At 36.1% G+C, this 23965-nt stretch overlaps 1 protein-coding gene across 1 annotated transcript; it reads left to right on the top strand.

The window, feature by feature from the left end:
• The first annotated feature begins 358 nt into the window (after nucleotides 1-358).
• Nucleotides 359-23957, top strand: LOC105040298 (carboxypeptidase SOL1). Its single transcript, XM_073254868.1, is given in 16 exon segments — nucleotides 359-511; nucleotides 1920-1986; nucleotides 2098-2138; nucleotides 2141-2192; nucleotides 2531-2561; nucleotides 2667-2723; nucleotides 4551-4646; nucleotides 6942-7064; nucleotides 7224-7328; nucleotides 8868-8914; nucleotides 17701-17826; nucleotides 17980-18082; nucleotides 20086-20148; nucleotides 21548-21631; nucleotides 22529-22592; nucleotides 23469-23957. Coding segments are annotated over 16 exon segments (1470 nt in total). The 5' UTR covers nucleotides 359-411; the 3' UTR covers nucleotides 23780-23957.
• Nucleotides 23958-23965: the final 8 nt, after the last annotated feature.

Raw genomic sequence — 23965 nt, 5'->3', positions numbered from 1 at the left:
TGTGGCAAAGGCATAGATGATTTGTGATCATGTGAAGAGAAAAACCAAGCTATGATCATGTTTTATAATTGTGACCGAGCGCAAGCTCTCTACAATACTATTTGCAAGCAATTTCTGTAATGTGACAAAATTGGATGTTAGCTATAAGATATGGGAGTGGCATTGCCATACGATACAAGGATCTTCAGATTCGGAAACGTTACATCATATTAAAGGAGACGACGTCTGGTAAATGCAACCGGTTGGAGATATCGGCTTTCGTCCAAACGATATATCCTATGTATCGGTTATATCGTAAGTCATAGGGCAACTAGATATCGGCATCACGCTATTTCCATCAAGCGGAGGCCGTTATCGCGGCGATAATTATGTCGGTCACGGGGAACTTATAAAAGGCCAAGGAAAACTCTGATGATGGGGCTCGCCATGGAGCTCCTCTCGCTCCTGTCCTTGCTCATTTTGGCTCTTTCTTTTTTCTCCCGTCCGACGGCGACCTTCGCCAGAGGAGGCGGTGAGTACTCTCTATCTAACTAGAATTCTCATGTTCTTCTTTTTTTTGTTTTTTTTTTTTTTTCTGGATTTCTTTCCAAATTTTCTTGTTCTCCGTCCGATTTCCACGTGAAGCGGAAATCGCTTTCTTATTCTTCTATCTTTTTCCCTTTTTTTTAAATCTATGAATTGGAATCATTTGTTTTGTGGTGGGATAGAATCTGCGGGTCGAACGGATCAAGAAAACGCATCGATTAGGGTTTATGTGGGTTTTTTTTTTGTTTTTTTTGGTGGTTTATTTGCGTTCTTGATCGCGGGTTTTTATTCCCCAAGATTCGTAAGTTAATTTTCTCATCTTCGATCGCAACTAGAAACTTGGGATGTCGGTCAAATTTCGCTTGCTTGCCTTCTAGTTTTTGTCTGTTTTAAAAGCTCAAGTGTCAACAAGAATTGGATTTAGTATCTGGCTTTTAAGATCTTTAACGAATCTCAAGCGGACGAACGGATTCAAGAAAATCCGCTGATCAGGGTTTTTGTGCGCTATTCTTGGAATCTTGATCGTGGTTAACAACCTGAAATCTCGCACTTTCACTTAAGAAAGGCGTTGGTTTAGGTAATCTAGGCAAGAAACATAGAAAGAGCATGGGTTTATTGATCACTGCTAGTTTTGGCGTGCTACATCTTTCCTTTTCTGATTGATCGCCTGTCCGCTAATCTTATAAACCTTGTTGTTCAAAATAATTACCATAAGAGTCACAGAAAAAGTACATATGTTCAACTGAGCAATAGGAAAAGAAAAGCAAGAAGTTTCGATCAGAGTTTGAAGCCACTGGGACTGTGCTGTTACAGCACTTTGCTGGGTAGTTTGGTCGGAAGGTAATGCTCCTTTTTTTTACAAGGGAAGCAACCTATTAATGAGTTATGTATGAAGACTCAAGAGCCTTATGGACGAATGGGCTTGAGAATCTGGCAAAAACGAGTCAAGTTCACCCTGTTCAAGGCAGAGATTGGTCTTCCCAATTCGATGTGGTGGCTGACGGGAGCCAGACTCTCTTGGCTCCAGGTTAACGGGTGGTCAGGTGACTGAGGGCTGGTTTTCTAGGCTGCCGTCTTGGGTGTTGTCATCCGCCTTTTTCTTTCCTCTTGAGGTTTTCCCTCTTCCCGTACTGTTTCATGGTCTAATGAAAAATGCTCCGCTCAAAATAAAAAAGGACAAAGATATGATTTCATATGTTCGACATATTATTGTCCGCAACTCCATTCTCCGATGATTGTTAACATCAACCAACAAGTGGTGATGAAGCAGCCTTAAACTGATTGTTAATTCTTTGCAGAAGAGTTATGTTGTGTGATCGATGTGTGCTCTGAAAGAAGGCATGTCTTTGTTCGTGAACTTGGAAAACATTAACAACTCATTGTATATTTGTCAGGTCATATGGACCGTGCTCATGGAGTATTTGCACGGCATCTGTTTGAAGAGAGCCAGCCTCGGATATCGTATGTCTTGCATAAGAATTTTTTTGTTTATTCTCCTGTTATCCTTTTTTTTTTTTCCTGGATTTCCTTTACCAGACCAAATCTAAAGGTTGATGCCTGATTGTATTTCAGGGAATCCAGGACTCATGGGTATATGAGTAACTCTGAACTTGAGAATCCATGAAGGAATTTACTCAAAGATGTGCTAATATTTCCAGGATATACAGGTATGTTTTATTTGAACTTTGATGCTGATGTTGCCAGCTTTTTCTTAATGGGAGTTACAGGTAACTGATAAAACCTAGAATGGGAATCAAATGTTCACACTATGATGTTTTACAATGCCATAAACGTTGTGGACATTACTGGAACTTTGCTATTCAGAAATACATCCATAAATACCAACTCTTTGTGCTAGAGTGCCAAAATAAGAGATGCCTACTACATAAATCACATATTAAATGATGATAACATTTTTTTTTCTCCACTGGTATGTCAGCTTTTACCTAACTATGCTGACCTCTTTTTCTTCTCTCTTGGAGGGATTGTTGGAACCTGCTACCAGCATTGGTAAGAGCGTGAAAGGGATACCACTGGTAATCTCGTTGAAAATAAAAGGGTTATTTTGTCTTTCTTTATCTGAAAGTGTAAAGCATGTAATTTTGGTAAAAATATTAATTTCTCTTGCTTATTGCATGTAGTGGGTGCTGGAAATTTCTGACAAGCCTGGGCAGGAAGAAGCGGAACCTGCATTTAAGGTTAGTGATCTTTAATCATCCTTTTCTCTTATCTATTTATTTATTTATTTTTTTAATACCAGATATTCATGCGAGAATGTCCTTTATATATGTGTGCGCGTGCGTGCATATATGTGTGTATTTGAATTTTGATGTGTATTCTGTTCAAGACCATTTGCCATCTTTACAGAGTGAAGGAGATCTTGGTAAACATGTGAATTACCAGTTCTTTCCAGTGAAATTGTTTTTTTCCTTCTTTCTCTTTCCATTAATCAGCTTAAAATCTGTCAAATTATGTATATGCATTCACATATTCTAATTGATAGCTTGGGAAAGAATATGACATTGATTGGTGGTTCAATTTAGATGCTACTTTTTGGTTTTTATACCTGACTTCAATCACATATATGTTAATGCAATTTCTTCACTTATCTTCTTTCATGTGATTTTTTCTCTGGAAACTTCAGTTTTTATATCTTTAAAATATGTTGGAATTAGTGTTTTTTGGGAATATTTCACTTTCTATTAACTCGTATCTATCCTAGATGCTGGTCATGTCACCAAAATTTTGATCATTTTGATCTTTGTATTGCTTTTACCTGAATATTATATTAATGGAAAGGTGAACAAGTTTGGCTCAAATCGCTGTGTATTACATTCCATCACTCATTTGAAAAAATATCTACAGGACACTTCTTATTTCTTCTTGAAAAGTTGAGGTGTCAGTTGATAAATTATGTCATTTAGCTGCTAGTAAACTTTAAGCATAATTTGATTGAGATTTGGTTTGAAGATTTTTCAGTATCCTGGATTTTTGTAATATGGGCCAGCTTTTCAATCCTAAGCCTGACCATAGAGTTTGAATTTGTGGCACAAGTTTTATGTACGGAGGACTAAGCAAATTGTTTTCGGGCCGAACCTATTGTCAATCTTAATCTTAACCTTCTCATCTTTTCCTATCACTGGTCTATGAGAAGTATGTGAAGCTGCACTGGAGTCATCTGCGGTAGTTTGTGCGTAAGCATACCATGCAATGTTTCCCATATTTGGGTCAGACAACTCCATGGAAGTTAAGCATTAAGACTTCGACAACAATTATTCTTCTTTTGTTGCTATAGATTGCAATGTCGTTTGGTTCATGTAAGTTGCAAGTGATACAAAACACCACCATCACAATTTTGTCGAAGGATTGCTCAACAGCAACCTCTGAATATGATGGTTCATTCTTCAGTGATTTTGGAGATCGCATTGTTATATATGTATCTATCTACATTGTAACTTCATTATTTGTATGTTTCTATCTGTTGACTTTGAGGGGAGCTAGTCCATCAAATTATTGGATCAGATATGTGCTTAATTGCCACCCCTTTCCTGAATAGCTATTTTCATTGTGTTGTTAATATCCCAATGATGAAATAAATAATCCTTTTTTTTTTTTTACCTGTGTGCTAGCTTTTTTTGGTGGTTTTGTTGACCTTAGTTCTGAAAGACAGTTCTGCACATAAATCTGCTTTCAACAAATTATGTTATCCCATGACTTTTTAAATCATATTGAGACTAATTTGATCTATGCTTTCATATTCTGATGTATATCTTATTTTGTCATGTTTATGTGACTATATATGAGTAGTGGCATGTGACATAATTCTCTACCGTGGAGAGATGAGCAAATGAAGTAACATATTTGTTTGAATTTGACCCTGGGACTGCTCTGAGACTGCCAATATCATCTTCTGACTGCATTTATGTGGATCTGTGCATTTCTTATGAGTGATGCCCTTGGATTGTACTCTGTACTCTTGTTATGATGTCTAAAATGCACTGAAGATTACCAAATGGATATTGTAGTTCATTGGAAACGTGCATGGTGATGAACCTGTTGGGAGAGAGCTACTTATATTTCTTGCAAATTGGCTGTGCAACAACTATAGGAAGAATCCACTGGTAACTTTTTCTCTTCCCTTTTTCTCTAGAAATCCTGCCCTCTCACGAGGCTTCTTCTTGTTATTTTTTTTTTTTTTCAGTATAGAAATATAAATTTTAATATTTTTATTAGTCTTGGTTATTTAATTGCTTTCTAAGGGATATTGCCATGGATAGATAAAAGTATTGGCTCTCTAGACTCTAGAGCCTACCCTGATAGAATGGACAAGGGCTGTGGGGTATCACTGTTGAAGTTTTTGGTACATCGATATGTCTAATAAGCTTCATGTCAATGTGGTTTGTGGAATCTAGTGTCTTGGTCTTCAGTTAGATTGTTTAGTTTTCCCGGTTCTTGTTGTGTTCCTACTTAGGGACAGCTATCGACCTGCTGGCATTGTGTTTATACTCTAAGTAACGGATAGATGGAACACATGCATGCGCAGTCATGCAGCCATGCCTGCCAACATGCACACCTAGACACCAGTGTTGTGGTCAAATGATTGATTAACGATCACCATACTCACATGCGACACATAGTTATGCTGCAATGGCTGGTTGATTTGACGGTAATTGCCCATCAACAGAAAGAAAAGTTATCAAAGTTAAAATTGAGCTCTGATTAAATTTGTAGTAAGAATATATCTTCCAAACTAGCAGTAACTGAGACAAAAGGTGGAAAAAGAAGCTAATCTGCATGCCCTCATTTATATAATGAATCACTGTCAGTGATTAGTTTAATAATCATAATGCTCACCCCTTGAAAACTCATAACCATCACCATCAAGCCTTGTCCAAACTATTTCAGTTAGGTTCAAAGTAGCAAAGATAGCAACCGCCAATTTTAAGCCACACAATATTCAAACAGTGTCATAGGGAGTCCTTACATACTTGTTAAGAAAATTGATGTTTATCTTTTTCGTAACTCACTGTCAAGCCTTGTCCAAACTGTTTGAGTTGGCTTAAAATAGCATACATAACAGCCACAGATTTCAAGCCACAACATTTAAAGTGTTATAGGGAGCCCTTACATTCCTTTTGAGATAATTTAGGTTATCTTATTAACTAGCAGACTGTAGAGGGAAGAGGATGGAAAAGAAATTAATTCATTTATCTCCAGCTTGTATTGTGCTTTTTGGATCTGCAAATAGCATTCTAGAAACAAAATATATATATATATATGCAAAAAGAAAGCCTAGAGTTACATTATAAAAAAGTCAAAACATTGTTAGAACATTTTAACCAGCTCTCCTCGTTAACTCTACCAAGCAAAAGATATACATACATACATACATCTGCATATATATATATATACACACACGTATATATATGTGTGTGTGTGTATGTATACACACACACACACACACACACATATATATATATATGTATGTATAGACGTGTATATATATATGTATATGTATACACACACATATATACACATATACATATACATACATACATACATACATGTACATATACATACATACATACATACATGTACATATACATATATATACAGATACATGTACATATATGTATGTGTGTGTGTGTACATGTAGAATACACGTATATACGTATGTATGTATACACGTATATGTATGTTAAACCGATAATTTAATGGAGAAAGAGGAGGATACCTCATTTAAGTAATGTTACCACTAACTTCTTGTCTACATTTTCTTTGGTGGAAAGACAATTAGAACTGTTTTTGGATGAAAATCAAACAGAATCAGAGGTCTCACAGATCTCATCATGGATCTTATTTCTATTATGTGATAACTTGTGCGATCTTCAACAATTTTCACAATATGAATGGAAGACACTTCATAACCTTTGAATATTTGAACGTAATACTTCTATGGTGACAGAGAGATAAGTGGGTCCTGTCTTGGCTATCTGCTACCCCAATTCCAGGGACTTTACAAGTGCAGATATTCAATGGCATTGACAAACTCAATGCAGGAATATTCAATTTATGTATTTTTATACTACCTTGTTTATCCACTTGGTACAGCTCTTCCCTTTTTATTCCTTCTGTTGAAATTTTTCCTTTTCCAATGGTAGATAGCCGGACATTCTAATTGTGTAAATGAATGCTCAGAAAATTTTAGTCCACATTTGCTATAATTTATTACATACAATCTGTAGGATTATGCTGTTTAGTTAGAGAATTTTAGTTTATACAACAGAAATTCATGGAATCTCTCCTGTACTTTTCATCTTATTCTTATCAGAAGGTTAATATCTTATCGTGCAACATCTTTTAAAAACTTTGTTTAGTGACCTCTATATTCTGAATTGATGTTTCTGTGTTTATAGGCAACGTTGATTGTAAACAATGTTCACCTACATGTTCTTCCTACTATGAATCCTGATGGATTTGCTCTTAGGAGACGTGGGAATGCAAATAATGTGGACCTAAATCGGGATTTTCCTGATCAAGTGAGCACTTTCGTATTCACAATATGTTAATATTGATGATTTTATAACGGCTTCTGTAGTTATTTCATGCTCCAGTCTGCTGCTAGATTACTATATTTGCTTCCTTTAGTTCATTATTACTAACATTTATTTATAATATTACTGAATGAATTTGAATAGTTTTATCCCATGAATGACATTGTAAGCCTGCGACAACCTGAAACGAAAGCAATTATGAACTGGATAAAAGAGCGACACTTCACAGCCTCTGCAAGTTTACATGGGGTAAGATTTTTTTTTTTTTTTGAACAGTAGTTATTGTTCTTGCCCTAATAGAAGAAATTTGATGATTATGGGAACTTTTTTCCTCTCATAAAAATCATATTTTTGCTGATACCTTATGGGATTGTAAATGCTAATCTGTATCCATTATTTTACATAAGTCCGGTATTCATCACAAGCTTGGAAGGAAAATGGCATGGATGATAATTGCATGATTCTGTAACCTGTCCTACCACCGAATGAAGAACAGGAGCACCACGGGCAGTGGTAATAGTGATGGATAGAAGACCAGTGGCAGTCAACTGTTGGCCCTAATTTGATTGTTTTCTAGTTCTGGAGAATGTTTTGATGCAAACATGCAGGAAACAAAAAGTCTTTCCAAATTTAAAATTTGTAAATCTGGTACACAATTTTCTGTTAAACTAATTCAAGCCTACTTCATTTGCAGCCAAAACACACATTTCATGAAACATAAAATTACATTTCTGGTCTATTGTATTGTACAATCATGGTTGCTTAATGATCCTATAGTTGTATTTCACTGTCAAACATGATGTATATCAATCTCATGCTATCACTTTGCATCCCCAAATATTTTGAAGTTTAGTTTCTACCTTGATTTAAGTTTATCAATTAAACCATAGAAATATTGAGAGGCAATCAAATTTATTAAACTGCCTTTGCAGTCATAGTCGGTAAACCTTGTGAAGGTTTAGATGGAACTTTTAGGAAACCAAGCTGGCACATAATGTTAAAAGTTGTCTATTAATTCATCGGACTTAATTAAAATTGTAATGTAACATTTGATGTATAGATCTGAAAGGCATAGCTTTTAGATAAGGATGAGGTGGAAGGGAGGTAGAGTATTTGATGTAGGGCTATGGTCTCATAATTAATCCATTCAGTGTTGATAAATAGATAATATTTAAATAGATAATATTTAAATTTGTTAGTTTTGCTTCTCTCCCTAAAATGTTGTTTGGAAAAATCAAAAGGGTGATTACCAGTCTGCCCATAAGTAGTGGCAGAGCACTGGGCAACCTTTTGGGCCAAATCAAACATGGCAAATTCATGAAAGGTGCGTATGTGGTGATTGAGCTGGAGAGCAAGTAATGGTTTCATTGTTGATCATAATTCAAAGTAGCATCTGGAAGAGAATTAGAGAGGACCAGGAGCATGGAGTTGGGAATAGGCACACTTAACAACCCCTCCTCCTCTTGGGAATTGTTGCTTCTGTCCGATGCACAGGACAACCAGGACAGGGGAACACTTAACAGTTCCGGTTTTCTCACCCGAAGGACATATCACACTGGAAAGTATTGAACTCTTGCTGTGTTATATGTAAAACATCCATAAAATTCTTTCACTTTATAAAGTAAATTGGTTTTGGTTATGGTTAATCATGACGGGCATTTTAGGCCAGCTGAACTAGTTATAGCTCATCTTTGCTTATGGAATAACGCAGTCAATATCTGCTTCATTAAGTAGGTATTAGCAGGTGCTTCCTATGGTGTGAAATTGTTAATATTAAACTTTTTACAGGGTGCTCTTGTTGCAAATTATCCTTGGGATGGTTCTCAAGATACAAGGTAATATATTTTATGAGCATTCTTATATGTTACTTGATGTAATATTGCCACTGTAATATAGGCTGCTTTCTAAGTTTGATGTTGGACTTTGTTAGCAACAAGAGCATATGAAATTTTTTCCTGACTTATACAATATAAATTAACGTAAATCTGATACTGCTATGGTTATTATCCCTTGCTGCACCCTTGTGGGCTGCTTCAACTATAATCCAGTTGTTTGACGTGGTTTAAATTTAAGTTAGTTTGGTGAGATCCTGTGGTATGGTAAATTTCGTAGATCATTTTTTTAGCAGAATGTAATCATCCTGTGATTCTTAGATGGATGTTTTTGTCATTTTTTTTCTACCAGTTTTATTTTACAATTGGTATTTGTATGATATTCAGTTTTTCCTTTCTTCTTCTTCTTCCCTGACGTTTTCCTTTTGAATCTCTTCTCCACTACACACTTATTGACATAGGGTAGGAATAAGAATAGTGATGGAGAGATGCCACAAGGTTGATGGTGGCCATAAAATATCTCTTTTGAAAGTTTTCTGCAACCACTTGAAGTCTAGAGACAACAAGAATTACGTTTTTGCAACTCTTCTTTTGTTATAAATTTCTGTTCTCTTCGTCTGCTATTTCATTTGTACCTTTTTGTTTCTATTTGGCCACAAATTGACTTGAAGAAAGCAGTCATGTTGCACAGGTTCTTCCACATGTGCCAATATGGCATGCTACTGCTGTCAGTTTGTTATTCACTTTTGAATCGATCTTTACTTTGTTAAGACAGGGCACTTATTCTTAGGCTTTTAGTTTCAGTTTTACTAGCATATAACCCTTGCGATGTGCGGAGTACATTTTTTCTTTTATTCTTAGTATGTTTATCTCATACAGACATGACCATAATAATTTACTTTCTAATTTTGTTGGATACAAATCATTTTGATTCAAGTACTCTTTTTCCAACAAAGTGCATATCTTGGAAGTCGGTTGTTTGAGCTGACAAGTGTCCGCTGTCAGAAGACTTAAAAATCAAAACACAACATGACATAGAAAACTATTCAGTCACATGATATAAAACTATTAGAAACTTTATATGAATAAAAAATAAGCCATAATTAAAACCAAGTATTTTGAGTTGGAGCAAAAAGTTGAACAACATGACACAGAAGACTTCAATTCACATCATATAAAACTATTAAAAAGTTTATATGAATAACAAAATAAACCATAACTAGAACCAAGTATTCCTAATTGAAACACAAACTAGAAGTCAAGGATTGAAGTCCCAATCGGCGGGGGCCATCCCATCTCTTCTAGTGAGATCATGCATGTGGTATGGGTGCGGGACCCCGAAACTTGCTTTTGTTCCCCTTCTTGCTATTGTATCTTCATCTTGGCTGGGTCACATGTCAAAATGGCCATACCGGTTACGATGTGCCCTCGTTTTTTTGCCCCCCGGCAATGCTTCGGCTTTCGGTCATTGCCGGGAGGAAGAAAGGACTTACTTTTTTTTTTGTTTGTGCTGTTGATGTGTCATCGCTGGAGGGAGGAGGAAGCTCGGTTTGTGGGCTTCTCCTTTCGTGTTTTTCCCACGATGAGTAGAGAGCATGGGCTTAGAGCCTCAACGCTCGGAAACCCCTCTTATGTTTTACAAGCTTAATTGCTCGGAACCCTCCTTCCGTGTTTTTGCTACGATGAGCAAAGCACAAACCGCTTGAGAGGGAGGAGGGAGGCACTCAGGAGTCACAGAGCATGCCTTTCTTGTTTTTTTTTTTGCTTTTTCTCCTCCTGAATGCATAGATGGAGTAGACGTGGTACATGTGGATTCACATGAAAGTCTCCTTCCTTTGCTTGAATCATCCTTCGATCACCCACCACATGGATCTCAAGCTCCATTGTTTACCCTTCTGCACCGATCTCAATGCAAATAGGTGATGATCAAGTGGTGCAAAACTGCAAATGCTGATCGAGAGTGGAGAAATCATCCTTCAGTTCACATGTACTCTCCTCTTTTTATTTTTTTAAATTTCCTTTTTAATTGAGAAATCGTCCCAAGTACATACCAGGATACTTGATCAAGATGTGGCAGTATGCAGAGCATCCCATTTTGTGGGACAACTGAGATGCCTTATCCCATTAGATTTAAAATCTTGGTTAAATTGTCAGAAGCCGAATCAAAAAAAAATCATTATATTTGACAAAGCATTTAGAAGGTAAAGTTTCCTGATGGTAGTAACATAAAAATTGTGGTCTTTTGTTTTCATGGTATGCTGTAATGCAAGCAATTTTCTTGTTTGTAAATTATTATTTCTTTCCTTTCCCCCCTATGTAGATGCTAGCATTTGAAACATCTTGATGTATTTTGCTTTATGGAAAAATAAATCTGATTTTTTTTTCACAAATCAATAATATAGTTTTCTATGCAAGTTTACTCCTCTAAAAGAAAATAACCATCCTTAAAATATAATTTTTATTAACTGCATATCTTTACGGCAAATAACACCTTTATATTCTGGTTCATCTAACTATGATAACCTATAACGATTTCAGCCCCTCGCAATGAAAAATACCATTATCGAAACGTTCATCTCAAGGAGGATTTTCACTATTATCCACTTCTTGCTCTTATTTTAATCAATAACTTCAAATTTTACATTATGATGATGGTTACTTTCTTGAGATCTTTTTTGTGGGGTTGACCACAATATATCTGGGGCAGGAGGAAGGTAAACTAACGGAGCTTTCTGATATAATTTTCTAAGTTGCTTTTGATTTTGAGGATTACAGTCTAAAAGGCCTCGTAGAGTAGTACAGAAACAAGCATAGTTATTGGCTAGTTGATGGGGTCCAATGAAGCAGAAGATCAAAGCATGATAGAGTTGGGAGCAATATATCATTACTATGGCCCATGATTGGCAGTGCTGGATGTTTACCATCACATGGCTACTATGAAAATGGGCTACTTTTTACAGGCCATGGTACTCTATTTGAGCTGATTCATCTTGTTGGTTATTGTCATGCCTAAAGTCTTCTGTATTTTAGGAAAACTGTTACATATAACTTACAAATGTTTGAGAGTTTTGAGCATTTTAAGAGAAGGGTTGATAATTATGTCAAATAAGTAAAAACGATATTGTAGCTAGAGCTATAAATGTATGGTATAAAGTTGCCTAGGTCTTTGTTGGACTTTGTTTGAATTGTATCAAGATATTGAAACAGAAATATAAATTAAAATATAACTCTCAATGTTTATAATGGCTGCCCAGGCATGCGTGGCGGGGGGTGGGCGCGAGCCATAACCCACTAAACCAGGTCTGGGTAATGACAGCTACCACCTCATTTCGTGAATGGCTGGTTTTCCTTCCCATTTCCATGACAATTTTATCTATCTTCACCTTAAAAATGCCTTCTTCAATACCCGCTACTTGATGCAGTGGCAACTGTTCAAAAACAAAAAGAAGGGAAGTAGAGGAAAAAAAATCTGTTCAAAAACAGAATAGAGAAAAAATTGATCGTATATTTCATCTAGCTCTAAAGGACTTTTATAGGCATTTAGATACAATGTATTTGGACAACCATTAAACATGTAAGATTCTCATATATATAATTATATCTAATATGGTTATAACCATATTACATACTATGTTAACCATATTACATACTATGTTTTCTAACACTCTCTCTCAAGCTGGAGCATATATATCAAACATTCCCAGCTTGGTACATAAGGAAGAAAAGCGAGTAGGCCCAAGAGCCTTAGTAAGGATATCAGCCAACTATCCTCTGACATTGTGTTGGGAGTAACAATCATTCCTGATAGAACAGCATCCGAATGAAATGACAGTCGACCTCAATGTGCTTAGTCCATTCATGAAAGACAGGATTGTTTGCAATGTATATAGCAGACTGATTGTCACAATGCATCACATAGGTTTAGAATAAAAACGTCAAATTCTCTTAACAAAGAATTGATCCACATCATCTCACAAGCTGTGTGAGCCATCGCTCTATACTCAGCCTCTGCACTTGAACAGGCCACTATTGTTTGTTTTTTACTTTTTCGCGTAACAAGATTTTCTCTAACAAAGATGCAAAAATCTGATGTGGATCTCCTATCACTCATCGAGCCAGCATAGTCAACATCAGAATAGGCTTCATTTGTAAATATCCATTTCTTTATACAAAAGACCTTTTCTGGGCTCTCTTAATGTAATGCAAGATCTTTAACACAGCATTCCAATGACAAATCTTAGGTTTTTGCATACACTGACTTACTACCTCCACTGCAAACGAGAGATCAGTTTTGTGACTGTCAAATAGATAAATTTCTCCACTAGTTTACAGTACCGAGTGACATCCTCAAAATCATCATCTGAATCATCAATCTCTGATGGTAACTGAGAATCAATAGGAGTAGAACTTGATTTACAACCAAGTAAGCCCGTCTCCATCATGGCATATTTTTTTTGAAAAAAAATACTCCTTGCGACCCATATGCCACTTCAATTCTCAGAAAATATCGTGGTTTGCCCAAATTTTTGGTGATAAAATAATTCTCTAAGTGTTCGTTAACTCGAACAACCTATCATGATCACTACCAGTCAGAAGAATATCATTATATACACAGCAAGAGCAACCATCCAAAAGATGTTTGCTTTACAAAAATTGAGTGATCAGACTTGTTGCAACGAAATCCAATTTTGTTAACAACCGGCAAAATTTGTCAAACTAGGCCCTTGGACTTTGCTTGGGCCATAGATAGCTTCTTTAGCTTGCAAACTTTCTCTCCCTGAGCAACATAACCGGGAGGTTGCTCCATATAAACAATCTCAGACAAATCTTCGTATAAAAAGGCATTACTTACATCCATCTGGTGTAGTTTTCAGCCTGATTAATTACAATAGAGAATAGAATGCGAATGAGTTGAGATAAGCAACTGGAAAAAAAATCTCAAAGGAGTCAATGTCATAGATTTGGGTGTATCCTTTAGCGACAAGATGAGCTTTAAAATGCTCCATTGTGCATCAGGTTGGTACTTGACTGTAAAGATCCATCGACATGCAACAGGATGAACACGGATAGTGGTGAAACTAACTTCCAAGTGCCACGACTGACAGAGCATCATCTCTTCATCCATGGCTGTCTCCATTGGGATCAGATTGAACCTCCTGATAGGTCTTGGGAATGATATGGAAGATAGAGATCCCACAAAAGATCGAAAAGAAGGTAGAAGATAATCAAAGGTTATAGAGACAGATATTGGGTGCAAGTACAAGATTTTTTATCCTTTCGTAATGCAATAGGCAATTCTGAACTGAAAGATGGCTGTAGGAAACTCAGACGGAGATGACATAGTTGGTGATGGTAAAGATGGAGGAGCTCTTTTCCGCGACGAGTATAAATCTACAAAGGTGGTGGAGTAGAAATACTAGAAGATGGAGCTATGAAAGTTTTAGGAGCAATAGGCGGTAGAGGAACACTAGATGACTCGAAGAGATGGAAAAAAATAAGTGTTTCAAAGAAGAGACATCAACAGAGACAGTGTCATTTAGAAAGAGGATCATAACATCGATATCCTTTTTGAGTTTGAGAATATCCCAAAAAGATACACCGAACAGATTGAAGAGATAATTTATCTTGTCAGGTCCTAAGAGATGAACAAAACACAGACATCCAAACACTCGGCGAGAGAGGAGTTTTTTAGAGGGATAAAGAATAGAAAATGAAGATTTTTCATCCAATATACTTATGGAGCCCTATTTATAAGATAACATGCTGTAAGAATGGCATCACCCCAATATAAGGTTTAGGTACCTCATATGAAACATAAGAGTCCGCGCCATATCTAAAATATATCTATGTTTCTTTCAGCTACTCCATTTTGCTAAGGACGTAAGGACACGAGGTCTGATGTATTATACCATGAGAAGCACAAAAATCTACAAAACTGGATGTAAGTATTCATAGGCATTATCAGTGCGAAGAATTTTGATAGAGGTGGAAAACTGAGTTTTTATTTCATTATAAAAGTTTTGAAATATAAAAAAGATTTAAACCGATTTTAGGAGATACAATCACGTCATCCTAGTGTGTCATTGATAAAAATCACATAATATCTAAAACCTAATCGAGTCAGAACAGGACTCGGACCTCAGATATCCGAATGGATTAATGTAAAGGGAGAAGAATAGCGCTTACTAACGAAGAAGAAAAGACACTTTGATGTTTTCCTAACTGGCAAGCTTCACATTCAAAACTATCGAAGACTTAGAAGAAGATCAAGATTCTTCAGAATTCTGTAGATGGATGACCAAAATGATAATGCACTGATAAGGTGAGTTGGAGGATGACAACACGGCACAAGCAGGAGATGTTGTATAGCAAGTAAGTAAACTCCATCCATCTAACACTGCCATCAATCGTCTTCTTCGTGCTGAGATCCTGAAAGTGGCAATGAGAAGGGTAGAACGTAACTGAGCAGTTTAAGGATTTAACAAGGCATCCAATAGATAACAAATTCAAATGATATTTAAAGCATATAGGACATCTGTAAGAATAGTGTAGGAGAAACCCTCATAGTATCGCGTCCAAGGATAGGAACTGAAGTGCTATCCGCAATAGTGATGATAACATATAAGACAATGGGTGTATGCAAGAAAAAGATCTCTGTTACTGTGACATGAAAAGAAGCATCTGAATCTAATAACAGGACATACTAGAGTGACTGCATAGCCATCCCAAGAGTTGAAGACAACTGATGGAGCTGAAGATATGGAGGCATTGGTGGACTGGAGAAATCGCTCGTAGTCAGTCCGAAAACCAAAATGAGTCATCAGTGGTAGGAGTGGCACCAACGTCAGACGAAGCTATAGAAGAAGCAACACTAGCAGGACGAGAGGCAGAAGGCTTTCCAAATTTTTCCAACAACGCTCAGCAGAATGATTTAAACGTCCACATGTGGACATGATGGAAAAGAATTGCGTCTACGTCCACGACCTCTGCGACCCCCTGGACCGCTACGAGTACCATAGCAAGAGCAGTGGTCTCCATAGATGGAGAAGATGTGGCTGTAACTCAATAAACGTAGAACACGACTCATGGCGTTGCTCAAGGTGGGAATGCTATCATCAGCCATGAGTTAGCTCGAACATGAGAGAGTGAGGGATTAAGTCCAGAAAGGAACTTCGCTAATAGTACTTTTGATGCTGCTGTTGAAGAACAGAAACACCAGCAGTGAGAGGATGATATGGCCAAGCTCAGTCCTCTTTTCCTGAAGAATGCTGTAGTACTCCTGAATTGAGAGATCCCCTACTGCAAAGAAAGATATCTGAATAGAGAGAGTAGATCCTTGAGACATTTTCTCTTGAAAGTAGGTCATCCTCAAAAATCTCACTTCTCTTTTGCAGTGGATAGAAACATCACAGTGTTAGCAATATGAGGTTCTAGGTTGTTCAACATCCAGGTAAGAAAGCATAATTAGCCTCTTATCATTTGCAAATGTCACTAAATCAGCACTATCAATAGGTTCTTATCTAGGTGATGAAGTTTCCATGGGATCCCATCATGTAGTGAAATGCTGAGACCAAAAAAATAATTGACACCATTAAATTTGACACTGGTATCAAGAGAGGTAGTTTTCAGATCATTCGAGGAAGAGGCCATTGAGCAAATCTAGAAGATCTGTCAAAAGAATAGACTGAATAGCACAGGAGACCAAGCAGCTGCAAGGAAAATAGATCTGTAGCAAGGTAGGCTGAACAACAGTAGCAGCAGGAAAAGAGATCAAACAGCAGCAGGAGAGACGGCGCTAAGCGACACCAAGAGAGAGGCAGACAGCACAAGGAGAAACCAAGAGAAGAGAAGGGGACCGTGTGGCACCAGCGATGGCTGCGGTTTGATTAGGAACAAAGCTCTGATACCATATTCAAAAACAGAAAAGAAGAGAAGTAGAGGAAAAAAAATCTGTTCAAAAAGAGAATAGAGGAAAAATTGATTGTATATTTCATTTAGCCTCTAAAGGGCTTTTATAGGTATTTAGATACAATGTATTTGGATAACCATTAAACATGATAAGATGCTCATATATATGATTATAATAATATGGTTATAACCATATTACATACTATGTTGACCATATTACATACTCTGTTTTCTAACAGCAACAAACTCACGGTATTTTTGTCAGCTACGGGGTTTCAATCTTGGATTCAAGAAAGCTCAGCCTCTTTTACTTTGAAAAGTTTCATGGTTTTAACTTTTGGTATATCAGTATTCCATGTGTACCATAACAATGTAATATTTTATGTCCCAAGCGATGCATGCATGGTCTGTGTGACTGATGGCATTAATATTTGCAACTGCAACTGAAAAGTAGTATAGTACAAGTAAATCCAAAGTCTATATCTGTTCCTGTAGTGCCCTTTTGGTTGCCGAAGTATTTGTTGCCCTTCATGGTGGATCCCATGCACAATTGCAAGCTGTGGAATTAAATATCACTTGAGCTGTGGAATTAAATACTACTTATACACAAGGAGAGCTCTGTACAAGCAGAGCCTTCATTTTAGTGTATATAGACTAGATGAGCACCATCCAATGTTGTTTTTAGAAAGCAATATGGATACGCATGCATATGATGCATTTAAGACTGTAATTTTGCTTATTTTAAATTATTCTTATCCTTATTCTCTTCTTTAACAATAAAATGATGTGAAGATATGTATTCTTTGTCATTTGAGTAGCTATTTCATGATTCTTTCTTCTATGTTTATCGAGCTTTCTTGTTCAACGTATATAAATTTCAGAACACAGTATGTTGCATGCCCTGATGACAAGACATTTCGCCACATGGCAAGTTTGTATAGTCGCTCACATTACAACATGTCTTTGAGCAAAGAATTTGAAGGAGGGATTACCAATGGGGCTTTATGGTATGATGGAGCTGCATTTATTCTCAGTGTTTTTTTTTTTAATTTTTTTTTAACACTTCATGTTACATGCCTCTCCTATAATTATTTTTGAAAAACTTGCTCTTGTTATTGTGTTACTTCTCTGAACTTGTTCTTGGAAAATGTTTGTTTTAGGTATCCTGTCTATGGTGGTATGCAAGATTGGAACTACATACATGGGGGCTGTTTTGAATTAACCTTGGAAATTAGTGATGACAAATGGCCTAAAGCAAATGAGGTCTGATTGTTAATAAAATCTTCTGCTATTGCAGTGCTATGTTTTCATCATGATCAACATACTTTCCTGGACTATTTTCATGATATCCATGAAACCTGTGTGACAATCTTTCTTGTGCATTATATTTTCTTGTGAATATTCAAAAAGTCTTGGCAATATTCATTTTCCTTCATTAGCTAACTAAACTTTTTGCACTATCATCTTAAGACATCGAATTTCAGGCTCATTATGTTAGTCATATATTCTCATAACACCTTTATCATCATTTACAACCAAAAGAACATGTATATGCATGCATATAAAATGGTCCTACCTTGTTTCTAGAAAAGAATGAGGATAAAGAAGTGATAACATCAAGTTATGGATAAAAATTGGGTAATATTGGCAGTTATTGATTCAATTACATGATATATTGATCTTTTGCTCGTTAACAAAATAATAATATCAATGAGATTGGATTTTACTTCAGTGCCTTTATAAATACATGTTATCTAACATGGGGGTTAAATCTCAACAATCAATCTAGGAACGGGTAAATTTGGCATTTTCTTCTTTTACCAATTCAACTGATTAAGAATTTTATAAAACTTAAGAGACTCTCATTAGTTCTGTACACTTTCAAGAAGTTAGATTTGCTTTGATTCATGATAATATTATCCACTATTCGTTATAATGTGGTAAAACTCTGGATACACCATGAAAGAGAAACAAAGGAAGCTTCAATTCCTCCCTTTCGGGTAGAGATCCACCTACCTTTCCTCTCTCTCTCTCTCTCTCTCTCTCTCCTCTCTCTCCCTCTCTCCCCCTTTCCTTTCCCTTTCCAATCTCTTGTTCCAAAGCCACTTTTGTTCTCTTTCTCCTTTCTTCAAAATGGAGGGTATTAAATCCCTTGGTCTATAAAAACGACATGATAACAATGTTCTGAAACTCACCTGGCCATTGACTTATTTTGGTGTTCAAGACACTGACTCAACCACGAATCAGCCTATTAATCCATGACATCATAAATAAATAATCAAATAAATACTAAGAATAGTAGAAATATTTAAAAATATAAGAATATAAAAATGAAAAAAATATGTAATTATATTTATATGATATGCTTAATGTTTATACCATAAATAGAGAGATGTTTAATTGTTACAGGTTATTGCTCAAAGAATAATACAAATGATGTACATATTAGCACCTAATAAAAATACCCTATAAGTTTTTCATTTTTTGAAGAAGAGTACAAATAGAATTTACAAAATAATGTCTAGAATCTTAAGTATATCCATCACATCAATCAAACAAGAAGTCTTTGAATAGCAGATGGAATTGGCAGGTCAGTAGCGGGTCAACTGGGAGAGACAATAGTAGGTCAATTGGGAGAGTCAATAGCAGATCGCATGCCTTTTTAGGAAGTGCAGGTTGAAGGCTGATACCCTTCTTGTGTAGGCTTACAGGTCATGGGTGAAGCGGGTTGACCCAGTCAACCCTGTCAAGTCTTAGAACATTGCATGATGTGGAAATGATGCAGGGAAAATTGTGAAGTGGATTCTATGATTAAATCAGAAAATATGCTCATAAAATAAAATCTGCTAATGCTTACACCATGATTTGTTTTTAAAAGGAAAAGTCAATTGGGCCCTAACACAATTCTAGATCAAAATATACCAAACTAAAAATCAAATTAATGATGCCATGAACACAGCCTCAATATTAATTGATCTCTTAAAATCTAGCTACCATAATGAGCATGGTGTCAAATTCAAAACTTCATACTTTCTTTCCAAAAAAGGAGAGCTGTAAGGATATAATATAAGGCCTTGGTCCTCTCTTTTTGAGCTCAATTTCAATGTTTTGTCTTGTTCTTGAGTTGAGCAAGGCCTTGTTGAAAGCTTCTCGAACCATTTTGAAATTCTGTATGAATATCTGTATTTGCATGAACATGTCTTTTATTGTGTAATAGCATCACCTAAATCATTCTTTCTTATTTTCTGTTAGTATTATTTTTGCAGCTTCCTGTCATCTGGGAGTACAACCGAATGAGCATGTTAAATCTTGTTGCTAGTCTTGTGAAGGTAAAATATTTATTCTATATTTACTGGGTTTTCTTTTATGAGATGGCATTTCCATCATGATGTCATCATAAGGATGTTATTAACTGGTACAAAAATCTGAAACTCTGCTTTTGTGTATTGAAGAGCTATTGGAATTGGAATGTTTGTTAGTGGTAAAGATATTTGAAAAACCGACACATCCACGAATGCACCAGTGGGCCATACAATCCTTTACAGTTTTGAAATGTAAAAAACTTTCTGCATTATGAAAATATTGGTAGCTGTTCACCTGTGTAGGCAACATTTTGCCGCTAGCATATAAGACAAGTATTGGGACAGGATGGTTATGGCCTGTCACAGTGTTGTTATCCTTAATTCAGCTTAAATTTCCAGTATGTTTCTAATTTGATGAAGCAAAGTACATCTGTCTTTGAAATTTCAGACTCTTTGATTTGAAGTGGATTTCACAGTAGTTGTCCGACAGGACTTTATGTCTTTTATGTGTACTCAGTGAATTCCCTTTTGGCTATTCCTACTCATATGAACTCCTTTAACATGAGAATAATTTTTCTTGTGAACATTATAGTATTGATTTGGCTTTGTGTATGTGGTGCATTTAAAAACAATGCCATAGATAGTGATAGCAATTATAACAGTTTTGGCCAACACCCTTTGTGATATTAACAAAAACAACAGCATAAGAAATAATAACTGCTATCTGTGCACTACAACCATTTTTTAGGTTTATGATGACCATTATTTGTACATTAATACAGTTCATGATATTAAAATTGATATTGTGAAATAAAAACAATTTTATTATGTAAATACTACAGTATTTTATTTGAATACAAAAAATTGATGGTAAACATTGCAGTATGTTAAATGTTTTGGCTTTGTAGTGATCTATTACAAGGTTTAAATTCTTCATGATGCTAGTACAGTATGGTTGGCTAGTATATGCCAGTATGGTACGGTAATTCAATCCATGGTCTGCTATAACTGGTATAATAGTCTTCAGTAGCTTTGAGGCATGGCCATTGCATGCAATAGCAGTGTTATTGAAACAGTCATTGTCAATAAGACACTCATAATTCTAAGCTTTCTATAATATGTAATGGAGAGATCGAAGGGTTTCATCCTTATTATTTTGCTGGGTGGTAAGATAGCAGCTTCTTCATTGGCTGGAAATTATAAAATATGTGTGGGTAGGCTTCTGAAGGAGAAGCCAGAAACCTGCAAAAAACTAAATAATACACTATGCTGGGATATACTTAAACAGCATTGTTCATGGAAAATTTTAAATTTTCTTTTTTCAATTTCATTTATATTTACTTGGGTGCCATTTTTATGCTTCAGTCAGTATTGTTTTCATGTTGGGCTTTCAGATTTTTCATTCAGAATTATGTTAACCTTTCAGACAGGAGTTCATGGAAAGATATTCTCATCAGACAAAGGGCATCCTTTACCAGCCTCTGTAATGATCAAGGGAATTGATTATAGGGTATGTCTCCTCTAATACTAAAGAAGAATTTATGTCAATATGTTTTCCATCCATTTTAGTCAACTGGATCATTTTGGTCCAAATTTTTCATGACAATGGGTTTTAATTCTTCTAATCATTGTGCATTACATCCAAGCACTCAGGCTATCTCATCATGTGGATCATCAGTCTGTAGCTTAAAAGCTTTGCTACAGTCAACCATGACTGGTGCTAAACACTTTGAAGAGTGTGTTTGGAATCCCAGAAATTTTTCAATTTTCAGAGTTTTCAGTTTTTGAAAACTAAAAACTGATTTTGAGAAATGAAAAACTGAAAAGTGATAAGTAGTTTGGGTGATTTTGAGAAATGAAAAACTGAAAAGTGATAAGTAGTTTGGGCTGTCACATTTAGGAATCCCAGAAATTTTTCTCTCTTTTCAAAACGATGTCGTTTCATTTTTTGGAAGGGGTTTGCATATAATTGAAACGACACCATTTTGAGCATTTAAGGAGAGTCAACTTAAGCAATTGACTATCGGTGCCACGAAATGCGTTTTCGAGCGCATTTTCGTGTTTTCATTTTTTTGCATTGAAAAACTGAAAACAAGTTTATGTAGTTTTGGATTTTCTTAGAAAAGTCTGGTAGTTTTTACTGAAAATTAAACACAAAATTGAGCCCAAACAGGTTATTTTCACCCAGTTTTCTATTTTTACTGAAAAATGAAAACTGAGAATTGAAAACAAGGGGGGCCAAACATGCTTGCATATCTTTGATAGGGTTATCTTATCTTCAGTGGTTGCAAATTTTTGTAGAATACATAGAATATGGAAGAGTTGTTCTAGATTAAATCTAGTTGAATATTAATGAATGTCAGAAAATTGTTGTTTCCAAACACTTCACCCATTTCTTTTCTGGTAGGTGAATGCTAGCAGGACATACGGTGACTACCATCGCATGCTAGCCCCTGGGGAGAGTTATGAAGGTAAAATTGCTATACACAAGGTTCTTTTTTCATGGTTATCTGTATATCCTTGATGCTGCAATATGTATGTCTTGGCAATTGCCGCAAAGATCACTGTCGGTAATTTGATGATTGAAAGAGATGTTTTTTAAGTTTTATAGAGACTTCTAAGTAGTTTCAATCAACTGCTTTTAAGTCTTTAACCATCATTGCATCTCTCTTAGTGATGAGAAATTTGAGCAACTTATCTTGTTGCTTAAGTTCTAATGGGGTTTAAAGTCTTATTTCACTTTGACATGTTGAATAGTCAAACGCTGGACAACACATACTGGTCCATCCAAAGGCCTAGATGGTTTTGTGTCTTTTGCCTATGATCAGCAAGATATGACCAGATGGATCAACCGTCATGTCTGTGGAGCAGTGGACTGTCTTGTTCACATGTCTGGACTTCTTTCTGAGCTCTAGACGAAAGAGTTATGCCTTTTTTTTTTTTTTTTCACATTGCCTGCATTTTTGGAGTGTTGGTGCTTATCATTCTCTTGCTGCATAGTAGATTACCTTATCAACGTGCCTGAATGCTTATGCAGAGAACATGTGGTGTACTAGAAATGGAGACCTTAGCATGTTCCCGAACTACCTGCATATTTGGTTGCCCTAGAAACTGCTGGGAGCTCTGAATTGTATACTTGACATAGTGATGCTTGAGACCGTACTTTGTGTCCAACTATTTTCTCTCATTAGCTGGGGACAGTTTTTGCCCCCTGAATGAGATAAAGACGATGATTTTCAAATTAGAACCCCAGCTATGAAACTCTTGATTTGCGTTGTCTATATTACTTAGCAGGAAGTGTTTGGTATCATGGAAACCTAATGAGTTTGTGTAAACGTTTCTTGCAGTTGCCGCATCTATGCCTGGCTTCCAATCCAAAACTACACATATATTGCTGGAAGATGAGGCTATGAGCTTGGATTTCATTCTGAGTCCAGAGGAAGATTCAAGCAAACATGAGGAAATCAGGAAAGAATGTGAGTGCACCCATTATGGCAGGGACAGGCTTGAGGTGGTTGAGTTTCTAAGAGGGATTAATTTGGGAATATATCTTCTGCTCTCTGCGATCCTCCTCATTTTCTGCTGTCTATTAAGGAGGAAAACAATGTTCAAGTCCCTAAACCATAGAAATGGGCATAAACGGCCAATTGTTGTGTAAGCTTTTGACGGTAACACATGAATGGTGTAATTTTTTTTTTTTTTTTTGGGCTAGTACAAGGCTATTTTATTACCCTGACCATTCCATTAAATTTCCCTTGGGCACAGGCTTGATGGGATTGTTGTGTAAGACCTTGACGATAACATTCGGGCGGTGTAAATTATCTTTTTTTCTGCTACGAGGCAT

Source organism: Elaeis guineensis, chromosome 3 (assembly GCF_000442705.2).
Source record: "Elaeis guineensis isolate ETL-2024a chromosome 3, EG11, whole genome shotgun sequence".
Classification (NCBI taxonomy): Eukaryota; Viridiplantae; Streptophyta; class Magnoliopsida; order Arecales; family Arecaceae; genus Elaeis; species Elaeis guineensis.
The sequence above is the reverse complement of the archived record's forward strand: the minus strand, read 5'-3'. Positions and strand labels throughout refer to the sequence as shown.